This window comes from Orbicella faveolata, unplaced genomic scaffold (genome assembly GCF_042242905.1).
Source record: "Orbicella faveolata isolate gen_17 unplaced genomic scaffold, um_ofav_v1 contig_34, whole genome shotgun sequence".
NCBI lineage: Eukaryota > Metazoa > Cnidaria > Anthozoa > Scleractinia > Merulinidae > Orbicella > Orbicella faveolata.
The window spans coordinates 6,066,013-6,091,677 of NW_028301563.1; the positions used below are offsets into that span (position 1 = coordinate 6,066,013).

The following is a 25,665-nucleotide window of genomic DNA, read 5'->3' on the forward strand; positions in this document are numbered from 1 at the left end:
TATTTATATTTGTTTCCGTCACGGGTGGCAATGTTTCATATTCGTGGATCATCGTTTCTGCACGAGGGCGAGCATATGTTTTTTAGCTCGAAGTTCTCGCTGTTAAACCATTTCAATGCTGTTCAATAGAAGTAGCACCCTGTATGATTGACTTGAACGTAACACCAGGACACAAGTCTCATTTATACGATGGTAAGGTCTGTAAGGGAAAGACTTCAAGGTTCATCCTCTTCGATTCGACTGTACGGGGAAAGTGTTCGTCGTTATTCTCTCGCAATACCATCTGACACTATTGATAACTTAGAGCTCGAATAAGGTTCGCATACCTTGAATTCGAGATCGATCGATGTGCTGGACGAATTCTCGAATAATTAAAAGTTTAGCTTCAGGTGATGTTTCAACGGAAAACAAAAGCTGTGTTTTTGGATTCGAACCCATAACCTCTCGGTTGTTCGGCGATCTTTTACTCCTCTGCGCTACATAGGCATCTAAGAAGTACAGCGTAACATATTTATTATATTACTTTCTACAAAAACGTCGGGTTGTTAAAACAGCAGGCTCATGTAAATAGAGTCGCGCGAAAGTCTTACGAGTCTATGGCTGGTTCCAGCTTATCGTTCAAATAAGTCGTCGCTGACCTCGTTCAAGCGGAGGTGAATTATTGTTTTTCTGGTAATGTTTCTCATTTGTTCATTCGTGGATCTGTTTGAATGTTCGACAATGGCGTCATTCGTCACTCAAGGGAGCTGGAGTAGCGGGAGACTGCACAACTCGATCTAAACTTAATTTTGAGCGACTACGTTAGGACATACCATCCCACGAGATCACCACCTTATCGCGGTGGGATGGTTTGTGTGTCTCAGTGACCCCTTGAGCTATGTCGGCTGGAGTCTTGTACCCCTGGTAGGGTCACCCATGCCGAACAGGTCGAAGGGTAGAGGCCAGACGAAGTGTGACCTCCCTGGTCCCCTAGGTTGGGGGTTGGGCTGGGGGTTGATAACCCACTCCCGTAAAAACAAGTTTATTACAGAAACGGAAGACATTCAAATTGCTACCAACATTGGTGAAACGACGAGGGCTCACAGTAGCAGAATGACGCATTTGGGTCAAAGCCGAAAGGAAGTCCAGAAGCCGACAGCTTCGATCGTGAATCCGAAGCTCGAAACCAGGACTGGAAATTGGAATTGTTAGGTCAGTTTTGATGTATGGCTGTGAAGCTTGGAAACTTACGAAAACAGAAGCAAAGAAGCTGGACGGTTTCCAATACAAGTGCATGAAGAGGATTTTAAGAATAAGGTGGCCTCAGACCATCTCCCACCAACAAATTCAGGAGAACACAGGAGTGAACAGAACGAGCGATGAAATCAGACGTAGAAGATGGAATTGGATTGGACATATAATGAGGAAAGACAAAGAGGAACATTGCATCACAGCTCTGGAATGGAGGCCAGAAGGGAAAAAAGGCCTGGTCGACCCAAAACAACATGGAGGAGAATGGTTGAAGATGAAAGGAAAACAGCTGGGTGGCAGTCATGGGCGAATGTTAGAAACCTCGCAACAAACCGTAGTGGTTGGAAAGAGAATGTCAAAGCCTTATGTGCCTTATGGCATAAAGAGATATAGGATAGGATAGGAGGACGTTAGGACATAAGCTATGAATGGACTCGCTTTATTTAATTGATACAAAAACTCCATTCTCAGCCTTTCATAAATCATTATCCGAGTTCAGTGGCTCACAGCCACTTTGATTATGTTAAGCTTTCGTTAATCAGTGGAGTGTATAGCCGTATAATGTGTCCCTAACTACACTTGTTACATTGGGCCATTAACAGTGACCATTCTTTATGGCTATTCTGACACGGAGAGCATGGCATTCTTCGTGTTCCCGTATTCGAAAGTACTAATCATCAACAGCTATCTTCTTTAATGACAAAAACACTTCACCTAACCGGGTTTAGCACGTGTTCTTCTGCACATTTTGCCGACACGAACATGACATCCATTTATCTTACATCTTAATTGCTAAAGTACAGATGTAATACGTCGTAACCGCTTTTGTAGGCTGCCATAGTTCCCATATCCATCTACCAATGCAGCCGGTCAGATGGTGTAAACTGTTGAGGACGGCTCAAAGACATATTGCATGTTGCTGTTTGTAGGAATTGTTTTGGTTGATAAGACACTAAAGAAAGTTATTGATCCATGATAAAAGGCAACGTAAAAATGCTGACCACAGCCTTGCTGTCAATCCTCATTTCGAGTAAGTATCGATTCAATTTTGTTTAACCCTTTGCTCGAGCAGCTCTAACAGTAGCCAGTAATCCTACCCTTTCACGACAAAGCAAATGTTTTATGATATAACTGTGACCGAATGAGTTCCATGATATAAGATACGGTCTGTAGGTCAATGAAATGAGAAGCTTTCAGAAATACCGGGTTGTAAATGAACGAATGGTTTTATATTACATCCATGTTAACATCTTTGAAACTACAAGCAGCTCCAAAGCGTTTTTCTTCAAAAAGGTCTCGTCTAGATTTTAAATATGTATTTTAGTTCCGTATTATATGACCACTGTGTCCTTAGAAACCACTTCGAGCAAACACTCGACTGCTTTTCTTAGGCATTACATTTCCGACTTCTTCTCACCGAAGTTGTGCCGGACATAGAAGCCTCTACGCTCCTTTCACTTTCCTTTTAAGCTATTTGACATCAAGTATGTTTGTTACTTTGACGGCATTTCTGGTCCTTTCATCCGAGAAACCGCTAAGTAAGGGAACCTGTCCTTTATGATTGACAGGGCACATTGCCGACAGGTGCAAAGGGCTAATCTCTCATGTGTCCGCTCTAAATTTTGATGACAACAAACTACCTACAGTAATACAAGTAGATTAGAAATAGACAACAAACAAGAAGGCATGAAGTCCGACTCCTAAAAATGTATTTTTTATTACCGCTAAAATAAGTTAAATTCCTGTCTGAATTATTGTTTGGAATCGCTCATTTTGAAAAGTTCACTTTTGTGTTTGTCTAAGTTAACCACAAAAGTTATTTACTAAGCGTTGGACTAATTCAGAAGAAGTACCTTGTTTGTTTAAATATGATGCTGGAATTGAATTGATCCCGAATAATAAGTAAGTGTAAACTTAATTCAGTCTTTGCCTACTTTTTCAGAAAACCTATGTTGCTTCTTCGTGTCACATTTGACTTCATGATCAGTCAGTTATTGTATTTAACCCTTCATTAAATAACCTCAAAACAGTTTGCTTGTCGTTTCGACCACTCACCATCCGACTAAACGACTGGTTGTCATACTAGTTTTCTAAGTTGTGAGCCGAAATTTTATTACATTTCTAATTATTCATGTATATAAAATACTTAATTTTAAATAATTTCGATACCGCGCTGGCTAATGGTTACAAATACCTGTTCTCTCAAGTCATCAATTTGGATACCTTTTATTGAGTAGCTGTCTATTCATGCGCAGCAAAAAAGCTGGCATGCAATCATGAATCAAACGAAAGCACAGGAAAATTCAACAAAGTGGGCTTCAATGTCTCTACTTGACGTTAGCTTTCTCTAGGAATTATTATAGTATCTATTGCGACGTTTATCTAATGGTTCTAAGGCAGACTTGCTTTTAAGCAGGTCTGTCTTGGTTAAGAGCAAGTCTGTCCCGAGGCAATTTACTGTAGTCGCCATGTTGTTAATTGCCGTCTTACCCACTGGATATATGGAAAGTCAGTAATGTCCTATCTTCTTTAACAAAATCAGCTAGCTATGGACGTCTTGAGACGTCGAGCAGCGCAATCTCATCCCGTAATAATTGTTGTTTCTCCTTTGACTGCGCTCGATCAAATTAAAGCAAGAAACATAAGAACGTCTCTCGACAAAACGTATAGCTTTCTCGAAGTAAAGTTATTGCAGTCTCTGAAGAAAAACTGGACGAAGATAAATATGATATTCGTGATTAAGAAGCAACACTCTGCCGTGCTTGCGAACAGTAATAAAACAACCGGATCCCGACGTCACAATATAGAATGCAAGTAAGCAGCATGTTCACGAAATATTTCAACCTTAGTCCCTGGAAGAGTTTATCCTTAGAGACTGAAAACATATCTTCTAATAGAAGCAAGCCTGAACAAACAAGTACAAGCACAAGAAGCAAAGAAATAAAGAGGTAAAGAAGCAAAGAAGCAAAGAGGCAAAGAAGCAAAGAAACAAAGAAGACAAAGAATGGTCGAGGGAATGAGTTACACGGGTGCCGGTCTAGAGCTATCAGCTTTTAATTTTATGCGTTTTGCGAAATTGTGTGCTTGCCTTTGCGTAAAATAATCTTAATATGGGCAAATAGTGTCCTCGGGAGTGCTCGGTTTATCTAACTCCATTTATTATGAACTTTAGCGATGGAAGAGGCATTTCGAATCCGTACTGAACAGACCAGCCCCAAGCCAATTACCAGATACCCGACCTGCAGACGTTCCCCTAAACATCAACACAGGACCTATTTCCAGAGAAGAAATTAGAACAGCCCCCACTCAACTGAATAATGCCAAAGCTCCAGGGGTGGATAACAACCCTCCTGAAGCATTGAAGGGGGGAGGTCCTTGTACTGTGGAAGCAATGCATAGAATTTTAAATTTCTTATGGGAGAAAGAAGAGATTCCAGACGACAGGAAGAGAGGTCTTCTAGTAAAGCTGGCAAAAAAAGGCGGCCTTAGTTTGTGTGGTAACTGGAGGGGAATAATGTTGCTCTCAATACCCAGCGAAGTCTTCACCCGGGTCACATTGACGCGAATGAAGGTGGCTGTTGACAAAGCCCTGAGAGACGTGCAGGCCGGATTTTGAAAGGATCATTCTTGCGTCGATCAAATTGCCACAGTGAGGATTATTGCAGAATAAACGATCGAGTGGTCATCCCCCCTGTACTTGTTATTCGTGGATGTTGAGAAAGTCTTTGATTCCCTGGATAGCGAGGCTATGTGGAGGAATCTTCGTCATTACGGTATACCTAATAAAATCATCAACTTAACATGTTAAGGTTCAGTATCAAGGCTTTACTTGCCAATTGCTTCATGGAGGAACTACGACCGAGCCCATCGAGGTCAAGACCGGTGTGAAACAGGGATGCCTTCTTTCGCCGTTGCTGTTTCTTGTGGTACTTGACTGGGTGTCGAAGAACACCTATGAGGGTAAATGTTTGGGACCCCAGTGGTCACTGACCCAACGCCTAGAAGACTTGGACTATGCTGACGATCTTTGCTTACTAACACACCGACTAGCTGATATGAAAGTTAACGGAGAAAGATTACAAGAGATTGGTGGTCAGGCAGGGCTCAAAATCAACGTCCAGAAAACAAAAGAGATGTGAATTGGCGTGAAGCAACAAGAAACATTGGAACTTCATGGGGGAGCTGTTGAAAGAGTGTCGGAGTTCACGTATTTGGGAAGCATCATCAATGAAACTATAGTGGAGCTGATGAGGACATAACAGCCAGGATAAGGAACGCGCAATCGACATTCTCGATGCCTATGCCTGTGTGGAAGGAAAAATGTATCAGATTGCAAACAAAGCTTAGGATTTTCAATAGGAACGTGAAGTCTGCCCTCCTGTATGGTTCGGAAACCTGGAAATCGACGTAACTACTGATCAAGAAATTGCAGACATTTATCAACTAGTGTTTAAGGAAGATCCTGAATATCCGTTGGCCAGAGGTCATTTCAAATGAGGAACTATGGGAAAGGACACAACAACATTGTATAGAAGAAAGCATTAAGAGAACAAAGTGGAATTGGATTGGCGTACACTACGGAAGCCTGAGGATAACATCACCCGTTCCGCCCTCGAGTGGAACCCTCAGGGGTTCAGAAGAAGAGGCCGCCCAAAGCAATCCTGAAGGCGAAGTGTGCAAGACGAGCTCGCCAAGAGGAATACCACTTGGATAGAGGCAAAGAGAACTGCCAAAAATAGAGTTAGGTGGAGGTCCATGGTTGACCCCCTATGCTCCCCATCAGGAGCGAAGATGGCCTAATGTAATGTAATTTATTATGAAGTATGGCCGCTATCTCTATTCTGATTGGTCAAGACAAGAATGCTACTTTCTGCAAACAACGGGGTGCGTTGTCAAATGTACCATCAGTTCCGGAGGAATCTCGAAGTAAGTTCATGCCCTCAGTCATTCTAGGATTATGCACGCTAACCAAACAGAAATGAAAATTCCAATTACAGGAGTCACTATTCGCCGGGCAAAAAGCTACCATAGAGAGTGCAAAGTTTGTTCAAAAGTTATGAATCTTATAACATTATTAAGATAATTACATGCATAACGTTGTGTTATATCAACATTAGCCTCCGGCTTGGCAGATATATTACAATATATTACATTAGGCTAAGCTTTGCCATATAAATGTGGATTATTTACGAGAAAAGGTGTGTCAATCACACTACTACCCAACTTGAACGTAATGCAAATATTAGTGACGTTTCAGGGAGTTCATACATACATACACGCATACACACACAATCAGCAATAATAATAATATTATACGTATTATTATAGTAATAATAATACTATTATTTTGCCTGACCACAACTACGGCATTTTTAAACTTAGAGAATCTATATTACGCTTAACAAGACCTTTTGATAGGGTATGAAATGACGTGTTTATTATTCGTTTTAATTGTTATTTTCATTTCGAATCAGATATCGATGAGTGCGCTAGCAACCCATGTATGAATGGTGGAACCTGCACCTGTAAACTGAAATTCACAGGGACCCATTGTCTAACAGGTTAGTGTTTTTACTCCTGAAATTTTTTGGAGAAGTTGCATGCAACAGTCGTAAAAAGAATCACGAGACTTGGAGTGCAGTTTGTCATAACTTATTAAAATAATAGCTCTGAGCGAAGTTCAAGTGCAATTTTGCTACAGAAATACCACAGGTACTTCTTTGGAGTATAATTTACTTAACTCCGGACACATTTATGAATTGGACGTTGTGTCTGGTGTTTTGGGACAGGGCGGGGGAGGGATTTTTAAGCTTTGACACTAAAAAGTGAAGGCAAAGAAACTTAGAGGACCTTGACGATGTCAAGATTATTCAGTGACCGCTGTTCTTAGTTAATGTTCAACAAGATTAGTTTAGAAGCGTGACACTCAATTCGCGAGCCGAATGCCATTAATGAGCACATTTGCACTCATGACATTTACAAGGCCCTAGGCAATTCAAGTGACGTTTCCTGCGGCTCCTACAAAGCACTCATTTACATTCGTACGCCATTTATGCTGAAGAAGGTTATAGCACTTTTAACCGAAACGTTCACACAAAAAGGTTTTAGTCAGTGTCAACAATTTTTAATTCTTACTGCAACAACAACTTTATTTGTATTTGGCTAGAAATTAGAAATTATATGAACAAAAATAAGTTGAAATAAAAAGATTACATGCCTACCGAAATAACCTTTATGGGCTAATAAAACAGGGAAGCCATCCTTAGTGACTTAAAGTGATTATTTATTTGGGTCAAATATTAAGACAAAATACGAAAAAAGACGTGTAAAAGCACACACACACAATTAGCAATAATAATAATATTATACGTATTATTATAGTAATAATAATACCATTATTATGCCTGACTGCAACTACGGCACTTTTAAACTTAGAGAATCTATATTACGCTTAACAAGACCTTTTGATAGAATATGAAATAACATGTTTATTATTCGTTTTTATTGTTATTTTCATTTCGAATCAGATATCGATGGCTCGATAGTCTGAAAATGGTCATTTTTGTAACATTTACATGGCCAATGAGATCCTCACTACAAAAATCTAGGTTATATCAATGAATGTAGCATAGCTTAGAGTTTCCAGTTCTGAAGTTTGACATGAATTCCTTAAATTCCAGAGGAGACACACCCACAAATCTGACCACACCCATTTCCGTACCTCCCAAAATAACAGATTTTGGGAACCAAATAACTCAGCCGAGAAACACAGTTTGTCTATCGAATTTTCAGTGCAAGTTCATAATGTTTTGAACTGTGAAATGAACCACTTTCATGCCAATACTTTGAATAAGTCAAAATCTGTTACCATTTACATCAACATGAAAAATTTACCTTCTATTACTTGAGGCTCACAGCCAGCAACTCATATAATACCGGTCAGTTCAACACAAAAGTGGCTCATTTCACAGCTCTTGCTATCCTAAAGACAATCTAAAAATTTCAAATCATTTGCTCATATACTTTTTTTAAAAGAGTGTTCCCAGTGTTCAAAATCCTGAAAATTTGCATATTTCAGAAAATAAGGCTTAAAGTTAGTAAAACTAAATTAGAAACAGAAACATTTAGAAGGCCCCAGACACGTAGGATGGTCCTTCATTTGCTTCTAAAGAATCAATATGTCCTTTTTCCATTTCCTTAGCTGTTTTCGCCGTTTCTTGGCAGCCTCCCCACTTTTTCTACGAGAATGGCGGATCCGGTCACTGTCTAGTTTTCTACAAGCTTTCATGCAGTGGACTCCGGGCACAATTCCAGGCTGTTTTATGACAGAAAGCAAGGACATTGAGCCATCATTGAAATGGGCTACTCCCAAAAAGGTTGCCGTTTCAACTGTAGGCAAACTTGCGTGTGTCTCTTTGGTAGCACGTTGCCAAATCAGTCCATTGATACTTTCATTTTGGTTTTGTGTGCCAAGCATGCCTTTTGACAGAAGGCTCTCCTCGCTGAGGGCTTCAAAAGTTGGCAGAATGACATTTGCCACAGCCTCTGGTATTGGGTCTTTGTGTACATAGTCAGTAGTTCCTATAGCAATGTCCCTTTGGAACCCACACCAGGAATTCGCTCCCTCCGGGCATAGGCCATGATTTGTGTTGTCATCGGTTGATTTACTATGATGCCAATGGGCATGACTGCAGTCTGCACTGCTCTGATACTGTGAGTGTTCTGCCTGATGGCCTTTCCAAAACACACTTGCAGTTTGTCTATTCGGTTTTCCGTCAGCCTCCCTTTGCCACCAACTGGTTTGCCGTCCTCTAAAGGAGTCTTCCCCAGTCTCTTTTTCAATGAACGTAGGCGTGAACCCAACCGCTTCTGGACATGGCCCACACATTCAAGTTTTTGGACCTCAACATTGCCATACACAGCCTCTTGAAGTAAGAGTTTGTGCGCCTTGCTGTCGCCATCTCCAAGGAATTTAACGTATCGTATTCCATATTTTTCAATAGACCTTTGAAAAATGTTTAGCAATCCAGTGGCATCCATTGATCCAGAGGACCCTTCAAAATTCGCACAGCATTGATGTTGAAGTTGTTCCCACCACTCTTCAAATTCAGATGATCTCTCTTTCCCCATCCACTGCACACACTGCTTGCATTCTTCGGACATTACCTCACAGTCTAGAGCCTTGCCAGTGATTGTTGACATTGCTGTATTACTCCACACGATGACGAAAACCCTCTCTTCCTCCATGTTCCATCTCCTGACACTGCAATATCATAGAGGCTTTCTTCGCTGGGCTCATAAAACTCTTTGACTTCGCTGGCAGCTCTAGACATGCTCTCTTTAGCAACAGATTCGGTTGCATCTCGCAGAGCTTTCACATGATCACGGTGCGAGTTCTCATTCATGGGAGGTAACATGTTCATCACACACGTAGACTTTACAAGTCCTTGGTGACCCACACCAATGTTTCTCATAGCTAAAACCGTTTTTCTGTTTACCTCGAAAGCTTGTTTATTAGGCACTTTGGTAGAAGTATAAAATGAATGAGAAAAGGAACATTTTCCTTTGGTACACTTCAAAATAAGAAGGGAAGCTAAGCCCATTTTAGCCTCTTCATCTTCCTCGAGAGAAAGAATTCCCTGTTTGCAGGAAGGGCATTGCAACGACTCGAATACCGAGGCAAGGACACAGATATCAACAAATTTAAAACCTTGGAGATTTTCACCTTCAGTTTTACTGAATTCCTCTGAAGAATCATCTGTCTGCGTCTCCGTTTTACGCTCTGAAGCTGGCAACGACTTGAAATTTTCGAATTTCACACCTTCGGCATCTCCACTCGACTCGTCGCTTTCCTCGGTCGATTCTTCTCGAACTGGAACAGTTGTAGTTGATGAATTTTTTTTTTTTTTTTTTTTGTACTGGTTACCAGTAAATCTTCTCTTTTTCCTTTTTCGACTGCGTTCTTTCGTTGGAGGCATGATTTTACTGAAAAGATTTCACCACTGAATTGTAAACACTCACCCTCGGTCGCTTGCGCGTTTTCTCCCTCAAACTACACCGTGTGATCGAAATGAAGTGTCCCCTATCTACGCAAACTTGTTACCAGTCTCCAATATAGCATGGGATAGAATGAGGCTGAAATCAAACTAGAAAATCGCCCTTTTTCGGGCAAAAACAACGCATAAACGACATTGGTTTCCATGGTTACCAATCACAAAATGGATAAAACTCTCAAATTTATGTAAAATCATAGACAAGTTGGCGAAAAAATGTAGCTTTTATGAAAGTCAAATGGCTAAAGATATCTTAAAACACAAAATCAAAACATACAAAAAAATTTCGATTTTAAGCCTATCGAGCCACCTTAACAAGACCTTTTGATAGAATATGAAATGACGTGTTTATTATTCGTTTTAATTGTTATTTTCGTTTCGAATCAGATATCGATGAGTGCGTTAGCAACCCATGTCTAAATGGTAGAACCTGCACCGACCGAGTAAATGGGTTCCACTGTACCTGTGTACCGGGATTCAGAGGGACCCAGTGTCAAACAGGTTAGTGTCTTTATTCCTGAAATTCTTTGGAGAAGTTGCATGCATCATTCGTAAAAAGAATCACGAGACCTAGAGTACAGTTTGTCAAAACTTATTAAAATAATAGCTCTGAGCGAAGTTCAAGTGCAATTTTGCAAGAGAAACTCCACAGGTACTTCTTTGGAGTATAATTTACTTAACTCTGGACACATTTATGAATTAGACGTTGTGTCTGGTGTTTTGGGACAGGGCGGGGGCGGGAGTTTTAAGCTATGACACTAAAAAGTGAAGGCAAAGAAACTTAGAGGACCTTGACAATGTCAAGATCATCAGTGACCGCTGTTCTTAATGGTCAAAAAGATTATTTTTAGAAGCGTGACACTCAATTCGCGAGCCGAATGCCGTTAATGAGCACATTTGCATTCCTGACATTTACAAGGCCCTCGGCAATTCAAGTGACGTTTCCCGCGGCTCCTAAAAAACACTCATTTACATTCGTACGCCATTTATGTTGATGAAGATTGTAGTATTTTTAACCGAAACGTTCACACAAAAAGATTTTAGTCAGTGTCAACAATTTTTAATTCTTACTACAACAACAACTTTATTTGTATTTGGCTAGAAATTAGAAATTATACGAACAAAAATAAGTTAAAATAAAAAGATTACATGGCTGCCGAAATAACCTTTATGGGCTAATAAAACAGGGAAGCCATCCTTAGTGACTTAAAGTGATTATTTATTTGGGTCAAATAAGAAGAGAAAATAAGAAAAAAGACATGCAAGAGCACACACACACACATACACGCATACATACTCCAAAATGTTGTACCGTAACATTCTCACATCCAATATTTTGTAATATTCTGTAGCAATACCCTTTCATACAAAGAGATAACTACTGCGGAAAAAAACATGCGCCTGATATCTTGGACTTGTCCCTGTCCCGCTCCGATGGCTTCGCTCATTCTTCTGCTTCTCGCTTGCGAATGTTTTTTCGGTCCTCGCCAGACGCCTGTTCGCAGGCAATTTTCATACCAGACATCGTCAGAGATCTCTTGGAGGTATGGCTGGCTTATGTTTTATATTCTCTTTGCCGTCCTTCTTCTGGACCTTAATTTTGGGATTGAGCATTTTATTAGACAACTGAAAGGCCTCACCTTTTGATATTTTTATGCCTCTATTGTGTGGAGGGCTGTTTAAGAACCGCATGGCCAGTTATGAGGAGCGACTGTATAATTCGCCATCTCTCGCCCGGACTTCGGCATAAAATCGCCGCAAAACCTGGTCCAGTTCCATGTCACTCAGCTCAGAAAGCTTTTTATCCACACCTCTCTCATTACATCAGTCTGAAAAAATTACATTGAGCCTATTTTTATTCACACAGAACACCAAAGTTTTCTTGTAAATTGTTTATGTTTTGTACATGTAGCTGTTCAGCTACTTCGTTTATCGTTGCGGTGTATAGGTTTCTAGCTTGTTGCTTAAATTGTTGCAAATGTACAGAAAATTATAATAAATGACTTTCAGTTGAAAAGGTTTAATTTTTTATTGTTTTGTGCTCACCTTCAAATAGTTTCACTCCCCATTTTGTTGTGTTCTTGGTGGCTTGTGCTACGGCACGGTCAACGATAACGTCGAGGTCGTCCTTCGATAGCTCGACAAAACGCCACCTTTCAACTGCTTTTGCTTCTTCTTCTTTATTTGTTATATTAATCTCGTGTTCAAAACTTTCTGCTGCTTCGCAGAGAACTCCATCATATATTTCTTCAAAGAAAATGTTTTTCGCCATCCCTAGCAAAAATTTTGACTAGAGGTAATGTATCTAAAAACAATAAAACACGCTTTTTCTATGTTTTATACTCTGATAAAACATGGGTCTTTGACCGATCAGAGCGAGCGAAGGGTCCTCTCTATGTTATAATTAAGGAATAGAAAACATGTTCACGACTGTTTCTATTCTGTAACATGACATGGTACATTGACTGCATTTGCATAAAGACGTTAAATTTAGTTAGAATGTTCAACTGCACTCAGAACAATCAATGTTCACTGAACTGCAGCGGACCAAAATGTATACAGACATGCGACGGTGAAAAATGTGATCTGAAATGTGACGGCCAACACTTCGAACAGACTTGCAACAATGCCCAGGTGTCTAGTCAATATTGCAACAGAAAAAATTGTGTGCAGATTTGCAGCAAGAGTGATTGTAGTCTGGAATGCAACAGAAAAAGCTGCGAGCAGACGTGTTATAATAACAATGGGAAATGTACTCTGAACTGTAACGGCAAATTAAGGTGTGACCGGACTTGCCAAGGTGGTGAATGTAGTCTGGAATGTAACAGAGAACGCTGCGACCAGACGTGTAATAATAACACTGGGAAATGTACTCTGAACTGCAACGGGAGGCGAAGTGACCAGACTTGCCAAGGTGGTAAATGTTTCTGCACCAAAAATGTTATTACCTCCACTAAAGCGCCAACGACATTCTCGAAATTTTACCATTTTTACACTGGTGAGTAGCTGGCCAAATGCGTCTGCGTTGTTGCAAGGGTCTCACTAAGACCAAAGTGGATCAAAATGTAGAGAAAAAAAGTAAATAGAGCAAAATAACTCAAATTGAAGTAATTTTCTCCCCCCTCCCCCCCCCCCCAAAAAGAAAGACTATTCGATTTGCGACTGTCTTTCAGAGCCCAGAGCCTCCGAGCGTGAAATCCTATGTACGAGCAGAAGTTCTCTAGTATTGCTTGAGGATTTTTATTGGTCCAGCTGTGATTTATTATCGCTATATAGGTCCAGAATATATTATCGTTGTTATGCAGACAGTCGGTCACGTTATAATAATCCACAAAAAAAATATATAAAATAACGCTACAGAGAAAACAACTTTGTATGATAGTGTAAATTATTATGGCACAAACGATAAATAAAAGGTGTCCCACGTGGTAGCAGCTTTTTTAAACCAATGAAGTGAAGTTAATATGCGGTCAATTACGTAAACCAGTACTTCACGTTTTGCATCAGCCGTTGGGAGACGTTTTTTCTATGCAGTAGTCATGTGGGCTCCGTTGGACCCAAAAACCTCCATCTGATGTTGAGCTGATTGGACCATCGTTACGCAAGAGTGTTAACCTCGCCTTCATGTCTAGACCTAATTAGCATAACGTATGATGTCATCACGTCACGTCATGTAAAATGAAAAATAACGCCAGACAGTGGCATTTTATTGAACAACTTCATTTCGCAAAAAAATATCTTTTATTACAATCGGGACGTGTACGGGTCCTGGTGACCACGTGCCCTGAATTTTCAACTAAATAAATGCATGCGTGTGTGTGTGTGTGTATGTGTGTGTGTGTGTGTTTGTGTGTGCGAGCCAATTGGAGAGTATTTGAGAGAAAGGCTGTTTTTGTAAGGTTGTGCGTGGAGGCTTTTTCTCTGTTATTTTCTCCATGTTTCTGTTCTTTTCCTCAAATTCCCTTATTCATTTCTCTTTAATTTTGAACAATTCTTCAATTTCAGCCACTCTAAACTTTAAGCATGTGATTTCAAATGTGCTGTCCATTGTTCCAAGTCAATACTTGATATAAAATATTTTTATACAGTATAATGCAAATACAAGACTTCCCACTGCCAACCATTTTTCTCTTTCTGTTTTGCTAATCCCCTTAAACAAACGAGACTCGAACTAATTTGTCTTATTTACATTTCACTACGTGAAATATAATAAAACGTCTGCCTCGCATTTTTCTTTTATCTTTTCCGACCATTTACATCAACATGAAAAATTTACCTTCTATTACTTGAGGCTCACAGCCAGCAACTCATATAATACCGGTCAGTTCAACACAAAAGTGGCTCATTTCACAGCTCTTGCTATCCTAAAGACAATCTAAAAATTTCAAATCATTTGCTCATATACTTTTTTTAAAAGAGTGTTCCCAGTGTTCAAAATCCTGAAAATTTGCATATTTCAGAAAATAAGGCTTAAAGTTAGTAAAACTAAATTAGAAACAGAAACATTTAGAAGGCCCCAGACACGTAGGATGGTCCTTCATTTGCTTCTAAAGAATCAATATGTCCTTTTTCCATTTCCTTAGCTGTTTTCGCCGTTTCTTGGCAGCCTCCCCACTTTTTCTACGAGAATGGCGGATCCGGTCACTGTCTAGTTTTCTACAAGCTTTCATGCAGTGGACTCCGGGCACAATTCCAGGCTGTTTTATGACAGAAAGCAAGGACATTGAGCCATCATTGAAATGGGCTACTCCCAAAAAGGTTGCCGTTTCAACTGTAGGCAAACTTGCGTGTGTCTCTTTGGTAGCACGTTGCCAAATCAGTCCATTGATACTTTCATTTTGGTTTTGTGTGCCAAGCATGCCTTTTGACAGAAGGCTCTCCTCGCTGAGGGCTTCAAAAGTTGGCAGAATGACATTTGCCACAGCCTCTGGTATTGGGTCTTTGTGTACATAGTCAGTAGTTCCTATAGCAATGTCCCTTTGGAACCCACACCAGGAATTCGCTCCCTCCGGGCATAGGCCATGATTTGTGTTGTCATCGGTTGATTTACTATGATGCCAATGGGCATGACTGCAGTCTGCACTGCTCTGATACTGTGAGTGTTCTGCCTGATGGCCTTTCCAAAACACACTTGCAGTTTGTCTATTCGGTTTTCCGTCAGCCTCCCTTTGCCACCAACTGGTTTGCCGTCCTCTAAAGGAGTCTTCCCCAGTCTCTTTTTCAATGAACGTAGGCGTGAACCCAACCGCTTCTGGACATGGCCCACACATTCAAGTTTTTGGACCTCAACATTGCCATACACAGCCTCTTGAAGTAAGAGTTTGTGCGCCTTGCTGTCGCCATCTCCAAGGAATTTAACGTATCGTATTCCATATTTTTCAATAGACCTTTGAAAAATGTTTAGCAATCCAGTGGCATCCATTGATCCAGAGGACCCTTCAAAATTCGCACAGCATTGATGTTGAAGTTGTTCCCACCACTCTTCAAATTCAGATGATCTCTCTTTCCCCATCCACTGCACACACTGCTTGCATTCTTCGGACATTACCTCACAGTCTAGAGCCTTGCCAGTGATTGTTGACATTGCTGTATTACTCCACACGATGACGAAAACCCTCTCTTCCTCCATGTTCCATCTCCTGACACTGCAATATCATAGAGGCTTTCTTCGCTGGGCTCATAAAACTCTTTGACTTCGCTGGCAGCTCTAGACATGCTCTCTTTAGCAACAGATTCGGTTGCATCTCGCAGAGCTTTCACATGATCACGGTGCGAGTTCTCATTCATGGGAGGTAACATGTTCATCACACACGTAGACTTTACAAGTCCTTGGTGACCCACACCAATGTTTCTCATAGCTAAAACCGTTTTTCTGTTTACCTCGAAAGCTTGTTTATTAGGCACTTTGGTAGAAGTATAAAATGAATGAGAAAAGGAACATTTTCCTTTGGTACACTTCAAAATAAGAAGGGAAGCTAAGCCCATTTTAGCCTCTTCATCTTCCTCGAGAGAAAGAATTCCCTGTTTGCAGGAAGGGCATTGCAACGACTCGAATACCGAGGCAAGGACACAGATATCAACAAATTTAAAACCTTGGAGATTTTCACCTTCAGTTTTACTGAATTCCTCTGAAGAATCATCTGTCTGCGTCTCCGTTTTACGCTCTGAAGCTGGCAACGACTTGAAATTTTCGAATTTCACACCTTCGGCATCTCCACTCGACTCGTCGCTTTCCTCGGTCGATTCTTCTCGAACTGGAACAGTTGTAGTTGATGAATTTTTTTTTTTTTTTTTTTTGTACTGGTTACCAGTAAATCTTCTCTTTTTCCTTTTTCGACTGCGTTCTTTCGTTGGAGGCATGATTTTACTGAAAAGATTTCACCACTGAATTGTAAACACTCACCCTCGGTCGCTTGCGCGTTTTCTCCCTCAAACTACACCGTGTGATCGAAATGAAGTGTCCCCTATCTACGCAAACTTGTTACCAGTCTCCAATATAGCATGGGATAGAATGAGGCTGAAATCAAACTAGAAAATCGCCCTTTTTCGGGCAAAAACAACGCATAAACGACATTGGTTTCCATGGTTACCAATCACAAAATGGATAAAACTCTCAAATTTATGTAAAATCATAGACAAGTTGGCGAAAAAATGTAGCTTTTATGAAAGTCAAATGGCTAAAGATATCTTAAAACACAAAATCAAAACATACAAAAAAATTTCGATTTTAAGCCTATCGAGCCACCTTAACAAGACCTTTTGATAGAATATGAAATGACGTGTTTATTATTCGTTTTAATTGTTATTTTCGTTTCGAATCAGATATCGATGAGTGCGTTAGCAACCCATGTCTAAATGGTAGAACCTGCACCGACCGAGTAAATGGGTTCCACTGTACCTGTGTACCGGGATTCAGAGGGACCCAGTGTCAAACAGGTTAGTGTCTTTATTCCTGAAATTCTTTGGAGAAGTTGCATGCATCATTCGTAAAAAGAATCACGAGACCTAGAGTACAGTTTGTCAAAACTTATTAAAATAATAGCTCTGAGCGAAGTTCAAGTGCAATTTTGCAAGAGAAACTCCACAGGTACTTCTTTGGAGTATAATTTACTTAACTCTGGACACATTTATGAATTAGACGTTGTGTCTGGTGTTTTGGGACAGGGCGGGGGCGGGAGTTTTAAGCTATGACACTAAAAAGTGAAGGCAAAGAAACTTAGAGGACCTTGACAATGTCAAGATCATCAGTGACCGCTGTTCTTAATGGTCAAAAAGATTATTTTTAGAAGCGTGACACTCAATTCGCGAGCCGAATGCCGTTAATGAGCACATTTGCATTCCTGACATTTACAAGGCCCTCGGCAATTCAAGTGACGTTTCCCGCGGCTCCTAAAAAACACTCATTTACATTCGTACGCCATTTATGTTGATGAAGATTGTAGTATTTTTAACCGAAACGTTCACACAAAAAGATTTTAGTCAGTGTCAACAATTTTTAATTCTTACTACAACAACAACTTTATTTGTATTTGGCTAGAAATTAGAAATTATACGAACAAAAATAAGTTAAAATAAAAAGATTACATGGCTGCCGAAATAACCTTTATGGGCTAATAAAACAGGGAAGCCATCCTTAGTGACTTAAAGTGATTATTTATTTGGGTCAAATAAGAAGAGAAAATAAGAAAAAAGACATGCAAGAGCACACACACACACATACACGCATACATACTCCAAAATGTTGTACCGTAACATTCTCACATCCAATATTTTGTAATATTCTGTAGCAATACCCTTTCATACAAAGAGATAACTACTGCGGAAAAAAACATGCGCCTGATATCTTGGACTTGTCCCTGTCCCGCTCCGATGGCTTCGCTCATTCTTCTGCTTCTCGCTTGCGAATGTTTTTTCGGTCCTCGCCAGACGCCTGTTCGCAGGCAATTTTCATACCAGACATCGTCAGAGATCTCTTGGAGGTATGGCTGGCTTATGTTTTATATTCTCTTTGCCGTCCTTCTTCTGGACCTTAATTTTGGGATTGAGCATTTTATTAGACAACTGAAAGGCCTCACCTTTTGATATTTTTATGCCTCTATTGTGTGGAGGGCTGTTTAAGAACCGCATGGCCAGTTATGAGGAGCGACTGTATAATTCGCCATCTCTCGCCCGGACTTCGGCATAAAATCGCCGCAAAACCTGGTCCAGTTCCATGTCACTCAGCTCAGAAAGCTTTTTATCCACACCTCTCTCATTACATCAGTCTGAAAAAATTACATTGAGCCTATTTTTATTCACACAGAACACCAAAGTTTTCTTGTAAATTGTTTATGTTTTGTACATGTAGCTGTTCAGCTACTTCGTTTATCGTTGCGGTGTATAGGTTTCTAGCTTGTTGCTTAAATTGTTGCAAATGTACAGAAAATTATAATAAATGACTTTCAGTTGAAAAGGTTTAATTTTTTATTGTTTTGTGCTCACCTTCAAATAGTTTCACTCCCCATTTTGTTGTGTTCTTGGTGGCTTGTGCTACGGCACGGTCAACGATAACGTCGAGGTCGTCCTTCGATAGCTCGACAAAACGCCACCTTTCAACTGCTTTTGCTTCTTCTTCTTTATTTGTTATATTAATCTCGTGTTCAAAACTTTCTGCTGCTTCGCAGAGAACTCCATCATATATTTCTTCAAAGAAAATGTTTTTCGCCATCCCTAGCAAAAATTTTGACTAGAGGTAATGTATCTAAAAACAATAAAACACGCTTTTTCTATGTTTTATACTCTGATAAAACATGGGTCTTTGACCGATCAGAGCGAGCGAAGGGTCCTCTCTATGTTATAATTAAGGAATAGAAAACATGTTCACGACTGTTTCTATTCTGTAACATGACATGGTACATTGACTGCATTTGCATAAAGACGTTAAATTTAGTTAGAATGTTCAACTGCACTCAGAACAATCAATGTTCACTGAACTGCAGCGGACCAAAATGTATACAGACATGCGACGGTGAAAAATGTGATCTGAAATGTGACGGCCAACACTTCGAACAGACTTGCAACAATGCCCAGGTGTCTAGTCAATATTGCAACAGAAAAAATTGTGTGCAGATTTGCAGCAAGAGTGATTGTAGTCTGGAATGCAACAGAAAAAGCTGCGAGCAGACGTGTTATAATAACAATGGGAAATGTACTCTGAACTGTAACGGCAAATTAAGGTGTGACCGGACTTGCCAAGGTGGTGAATGTAGTCTGGAATGTAACAGAGAACGCTGCGACCAGACGTGTAATAATAACACTGGGAAATGTACTCTGAACTGCAACGGGAGGCGAAGTGACCAGACTTGCCAAGGTGGTAAATGTTTCTGCACCAAAAATGTTATTACCTCCACTAAAGCGCCAACGACATTCTCGAAATTTTACCATTTTTACACTGGTGAGTAGCTGGCCAAATGCGTCTGCGTTGTTGCAAGGGTCTCACTAAGACCAAAGTGGATCAAAATGTAGAGAAAAAAAGTAAATAGAGCAAAATAACTCAAATTGAAGTAATTTTCTCCCCCCTCCCCCCCCCCCCCAAAAAGAAAGACTATTCGATTTGCGACTGTCTTTCAGAGCCCAGAGCCTCCGAGCGTGAAATCCTATGTACGAGCAGAAGTTCTCTAGTATTGCTTGAGGATTTTTATTGGTCCAGCTGTGATTTATTATCGCTATATAGGTCCAGAATATATTATCGTTGTTATGCAGACAGTCGGTCACGTTATAATAATCCACAAAAAAAATATATAAAATAACGCTACAGAGAAAACAACTTTGTATGATAGTGTAAATTATTATGGCACAAACGATAAATAAAAGGTGTCCCACGTGGTAGCAGCTTTTTTAAACCAATGAAGTGAAGTTAATATGCGGTCAATTACGTAAACCAGTACTTCACGTTTTGCATCAGCCGTTGGGAGACGTTTTTTCTATGCAGTAGTCATGTGGGCTCCGTTGGACCCAAAAACCTCCATCTGATGTTGAGCTGATTGGACCATCGTTACGCAAGAGTGTTAACCTCGCCTTCATGTCTAGACCTAATTAGCATAACGTATGATGTCATCACGTCACGTCATGTAAAATGAAAAATAACGCCAGACAGTGGCATTTTATTGAACAACTTCATTTCGCAAAAAAATATCTTTTATTACAATCGGGACGTGTACGGGTCCTGGTGACCACGTGCCCTGAATTTTCAACTAAATAAATGCATGCGTGTGTGTGTGTGTGTATGTGTGTGTGTGTGTGTTTGTGTGTGCGAGCCAATTGGAGAGTATTTGAGAGAAAGGCTGTTTTTGTAAGGTTGTGCGTGGAGGCTTTTTCTCTGTTATTTTCTCCATGTTTCTGTTCTTTTCCTCAAATTCCCTTATTCATTTCTCTTTAATTTTGAACAATTCTTCAATTTCAGCCACTCTAAACTTTAAGCATGTGATTTCAAATGTGCTGTCCATTGTTCCAAGTCAATACTTGATATAAAATATTTTTATACAGTATAATGCAAATACAAGACTTCCCACTGCCAACCATTTTTCTCTTTCTGTTTTGCTAATCCCCTTAAACAAACGAGACTCGAACTAATTTGTCTTATTTACATTTCACTACGTGAAATATAATAAAACGTCTGCCTCGCATTTTTCTTTTATCTTTTCCGACATTATTACTGCGCCAAACCAATAAAGTGATTGTGCTTGAGGTCATTGAAACAATCAACAAAAATTAAAACACGAGAGACATTTTTGTGAAATAGAGTTGTTTAAAAAATGTCAAATGTCTGGCGTCATATTTCTTTTTGCGTGACACACATCCATCAATTATCACGTGACGTGATGACGTCATCCCTTATGCTAATAAGGTATCGACATGAAGGCGAGGTTATCACCCTTGCGTGACAATGGACAAAACACAGCTCAACATCAGAATAAGACTCAAACAAACATATTTAAACGAAGCGAATAAACTAAACAAACAAACCGCGGAGGTCGCTGTAAATTAATTATGCAGAAATCCAGCGCGCAAAAATACTGTTCACTTTTAAAATCTAAAATTCTCAAGTAAAGGCAACCAAAGGAAAGAAACGTGACAGGAAGTTCAGTAGCAATAAATTTTCATCGAAGATATAGATGAGGCAAAGAAACCTGTCCACAAGCAAAAAGTGTTCAAAATTTCGCAGACGTTTATCGCTGCATGAACCGCATGTTCAAATAAATTTTCACGCTAAAGCGAAAGCTTGAGTTTTTACCGACAGCTTTTGCAGTCATTTTATCGGCTTTGGCCTTACCAATCGTTCCAGAAGTTGCATTCAACTTTGAAGTGATACTGCACATTACCATTTTTGCTTTCTAAAGTCCAGGAAGCTGCTTTAAATCTGCGATCTGTTATCAAAACTCAACGCGGTGGTTGAAGGAAAAATTCTTCAACAGAAAGGTTTGAGGACTCTGTAAACCTTGATATTCTACTCTAAGGCCACCTAAACATTGATTTGTGTTTTCTCTTTCCATTTTAAGTCCCAAAGACGTAATTTCTCCGTTTTAGGGATGAAAACAAGACCTTGGAAGTTTGTAGATTTGGCCCACAACGCGGCATGATTACCACTGCGTACAGGCGTTATTTTTTTTCGCGCTCTTCCCCTTGAGCGCGACTCACGCTTCCCGCTCGCCTCGCTTTCGCCTCTGTTCGCCTAAAATACGCAAAAAAATACGCCTGTTATGTAGGCTAGTATGACTACTCTACACCATCCACAAGTTTGATAAGGGACCAACTCATGCAGCAGTGCTAAACATACATTGTACATAATATACAAGATGAATGCTTCTTATTTTTGTTTGACTGTATTCTGACGTTTATTTTACACCCTCATTCAGAAAGCTCACTATTACAAACAACACCAGCATCATCATCACTATTATCATCATCAAGAACAATAACACCATTTTCATCAGTGACATCATCAGAAATCACGGCATCATTAATTTCACAATCATCGGCATCATTATCATCAACATCAACGCCATCTGTAGCACCATCAGTAACAGTATCAACTACATCACCATCGTCATCATCACCACCAGCATCAGTATCTACGAGATCGTCATCACTGGCAGGAATGCCAGTAACAGCAACGGTAATACCATCAGTAGCATCATCAACAACAGCATCAAAGGATTCTAGCGATAAATCACAAAACATCTCTGGGACCGAAGAATTGGTACGTACAGATTCCAGCACTGTTTCACAAATACCTGCACAACTGTGAACATTCTGGTTATTCTTTAAACAACCTCATTACTCAATTTTGTCTTTTTAATAACGTTGTTTCCATGACATTTGTCGCTATATAGCTAAAATGCAGAGTGCATGCCCAATGCATTTTATACTCTTTTAAGGACTTTACCCATTTTATACATGGGATCACGACTTGAGTTATTCAAATTGCCTATCCTTACATTGTAAAGCCCTTGAATCTGCACCTGACGTTATCGTTTGCAGGATGCTTATCAGTTTAAATAGTTCGCACATTATAAGAAGATGGTGTCAACAACTCCTGCAACCTTCTTTTTTTCCTCATGAATGCCAAAATTGAATGCTAGGGAGTTCAAATCTCCTATTTCCTAGGTGTGTTCCATTTTGCCTTTCCTCAAGACAAGTCATGCCTTATCTTTTGTCCCACAACTAGAAGTCATGTCAGGTAGAATGCCAACTTACTTCAATCGGTTATCTTCATTCTAGGTGAGAAACGTTATTTCTGCGTTTAACAGAACAGACCCCAAGGAAGAAGATTCCTTACAGGTATAATCAGTTTCTAGTAAACCTTTTTGGCAACCAACCTCAATATATTTAACAAAATAAGTAGCTTCTGATTAGTTGATGACGAAACTTTAAATAGGTTATATTAAACAATTAGATTACGAGCTCGAGATTTCTATCTCGTGATAGTTGACAAGGGCGCAGCCCAAGTCAACTCACAAGCTTTCGATTATTTTTCCCTTTTCAATTTTACTGGAGGACAAGGTCTTTGCGAGTTAGTTTGAAGTCCCTGGGCCGGGACTCGAAAATATCGTCCTAGCTCTTGGAAGTCAAGTCTAAGTAGGTCAAAATCAAGGTGTGCGTAGCCCGGTCTCTGCTTCTCTCCAGTGTCTGAGTAAGTTTTAAAGGGGCTATATTTCGGCCACCATGCATATAACCAAGCTGTCGATTATTTTTCGCTTTTCAATTTCATTGAAAGACAAGGTCTTTGCGAGTTAGTTTGAAGTCCCTGGGACTCGCAAATATCGTCCAAGGTCTTGGAAATTAAGCCTAAGTAGGTCAAAATCATGGTGTGCGTAGCCCGGTCTCTGCTTCTTTCCAGTGTCTGAGTGAGCTATATTTCGGCCACCATGCAAATAACCAAACTTTTGATTATTTTTCGCTTTTCGATTTTACTGAAGGACAAGGTCTTCGCGAATTAATTTGAAGTCCCTGGGACTCGGAAATATCGTCCAAGCTCTTGCAGATATAAAGCCTAAGTAGGTGGAAATCAAAGTTTACACAGCCCAGTCTCTGTTTCTTTCCAGTGTCTGAGTGAGCTATATTTCGGCCACCATGCAAATAACCAAACTTTCGATTATTTTTCGCTTTTCGATTTTACTGAAGGACAAGGTCTTCACGAATTAATTTGAAGTCCCTGGGACTCGGAAATATCGTCGAAGCTCTTGCAGATATAAAGCCTAAGTAGGTGGAAATCAAAGTTTACACAGCCCGGTCTCTGCTTCTTTCCAGTGTCTGAGGAAGTTTAACAGGGGCTATATTCCGGCCAGCAGACACATAGCCAAGCTTTCGATTATTTTTCGCTTGTCAATTTCAGTGAAACACAAGGTCTTTATGTTAGTTTAAAGTACCTGGGACTCGGGTGTATCGTCTAAGGTCTCGGAAATCACGCCTAAGTTGATCAAAATCAAGGTGTGCGTAGCCCGGTCTGCTTCTTTCCAGTGTCTGAGTAAGTCCAACAGGAGCTATATTTTCGGCCACCATGCATATAGCCAAGCTTTCGATTATGTTTCCCCTGCCGATTTCAAAGAAGGATAAGGTCTTTGCGAGTTAGTTTGAAATCCCTGGAACTCGGAAACATCGTCCAGGTTCTTGGAAAACAAGTGTAAGTAGGTCAAAATCAAAGTTTGCGCAGCACGGTCTCTGCTTCTTTCCAGTGTCTGAGTAAGCTATATTTTGGCCACCATGCAAATAACCAAGCTTTGGATTATTTTTCGCTGCTCGATTTCACTGAAGAACAAGGTTTTCTCGAGTTAGTTTGAAGTCTCTGAAACTCGGAAATATCGTCCAAACTCTTGGAAATCAAGCCTAAGTAGGTGGAAAATCGAAGTTTGCGCATCCCGGTCTCTACTTCTTTCCAGTGTCTGATTAAGGGCAACCCTAAAACACGGAATCCGGAAACCGGAATCCGGAACCGGAAACCAGACTCCGGAATCCGGAATCCGGAATCCGGAGTCCAGATATTATGAATGACGATAGAAATAATTCACTTCAGTAGATATCTAATAAATAAACATAGGGAAAATTATTTTGTTGCTACTTATTTTCTTTGCATTACTTCAACCACAAATTGTAGTTGTTAAAACATTCTTGAGTAGTTCTGAACAACCCATAGCTGGTCCGGTTGTTCAAAAGCTGGGTAAAGCTACCCATTGGGTGAATCACTATCCAGTCAGGGATAGTGATTTTTCGAGTGGATAGAGTTACCCGTAGCCTGCGAGCAGGCTCTAGTATCTGTCTCTAGTGTCTGAGCAGGCTCTAGTGTCTAGTGTCTTTTTGCATTGGCATGTGAGCGAGTGCCTTTTCGCGGCTTTGCAACTCGCGTCCCCGGCCCAAACACGAGAGTCTTCTCGCTGGCACGCAGGCTAAGTTACCCATCTTTTGTTCAACCTGGCCCTGGTGAGAGCGCGGTTCTTGTCTAGATCAAATTGCTCTGAGAAGACTAGTGAGTAGCATAATAGCAACAAGCTATTGCGGTGAGCTTCTGGCAGTCTTTAAGCATCAACATGTGTTCCGATCCGTTCGTAAGCGAGAAGCAGACGGAAGTAAGTATGCAACATATTTATAAATTGTTTTAATACGACGGCCGGCAAGAATTTGTAGTGATGATTTGTAGCACTATCAGTGTGGAAAGAGTGTTGATCTGGAATTAGTCTCGTACCTGTTGGGAAAAACAAATTTATTTAGACGAGCCAGGTCAGTCTTTGGACATCGAAAGTGGGGGGCGTGACCGTCAAGGTACAGGGGGCTGCCACCGACGGAGAGCCTGTTCTCTATGACATTTTCTACCTTGTTCATTATCTATTTCGGATTCCGGATTCTGGTT

The 25,665-nt window shown here is 40.3% G+C and overlaps 1 protein-coding gene and 2 pseudogenes across 5 annotated transcripts in view; 1 reads left to right on the forward strand and 2 right to left on the reverse strand.

Moving 5' to 3' along the window:
- Positions 1–25,665, forward strand: part of LOC110055800 (adhesion G protein-coupled receptor L4-like) — a 40,188-nt gene that overhangs the window by 3,406 nt on the left and 11,117 nt on the right. The window contains exons 2-6 of one of the 5 annotated variants that reach the window (XM_089272129.1): positions 6,705–6,791; positions 10,671–10,784; positions 17,106–17,219; positions 22,178–22,521; positions 23,043–23,102. In XM_089272129.1, coding sequence (XP_089128255.1) covers positions 6,705–6,791; positions 10,671–10,784; positions 17,106–17,219; positions 22,178–22,521; positions 23,043–23,102 — 719 coding nt within the window. Of the gene's footprint in view, positions 1–6,704; positions 6,792–10,670; positions 10,785–17,105; positions 17,220–17,468; positions 19,717–22,177; positions 22,522–23,042; positions 23,103–25,665 lie in introns of those variants that run through there. The other 4 variants (XR_016201675.1, XR_016201676.1, XM_089272126.1 and 1 more) reach the window with 4 other exon arrangements.
- Positions 8,355–10,520, reverse strand: LOC110069249 (uncharacterized; annotated as a pseudogene).
- Positions 14,790–16,955, reverse strand: LOC149104396 (uncharacterized; annotated as a pseudogene).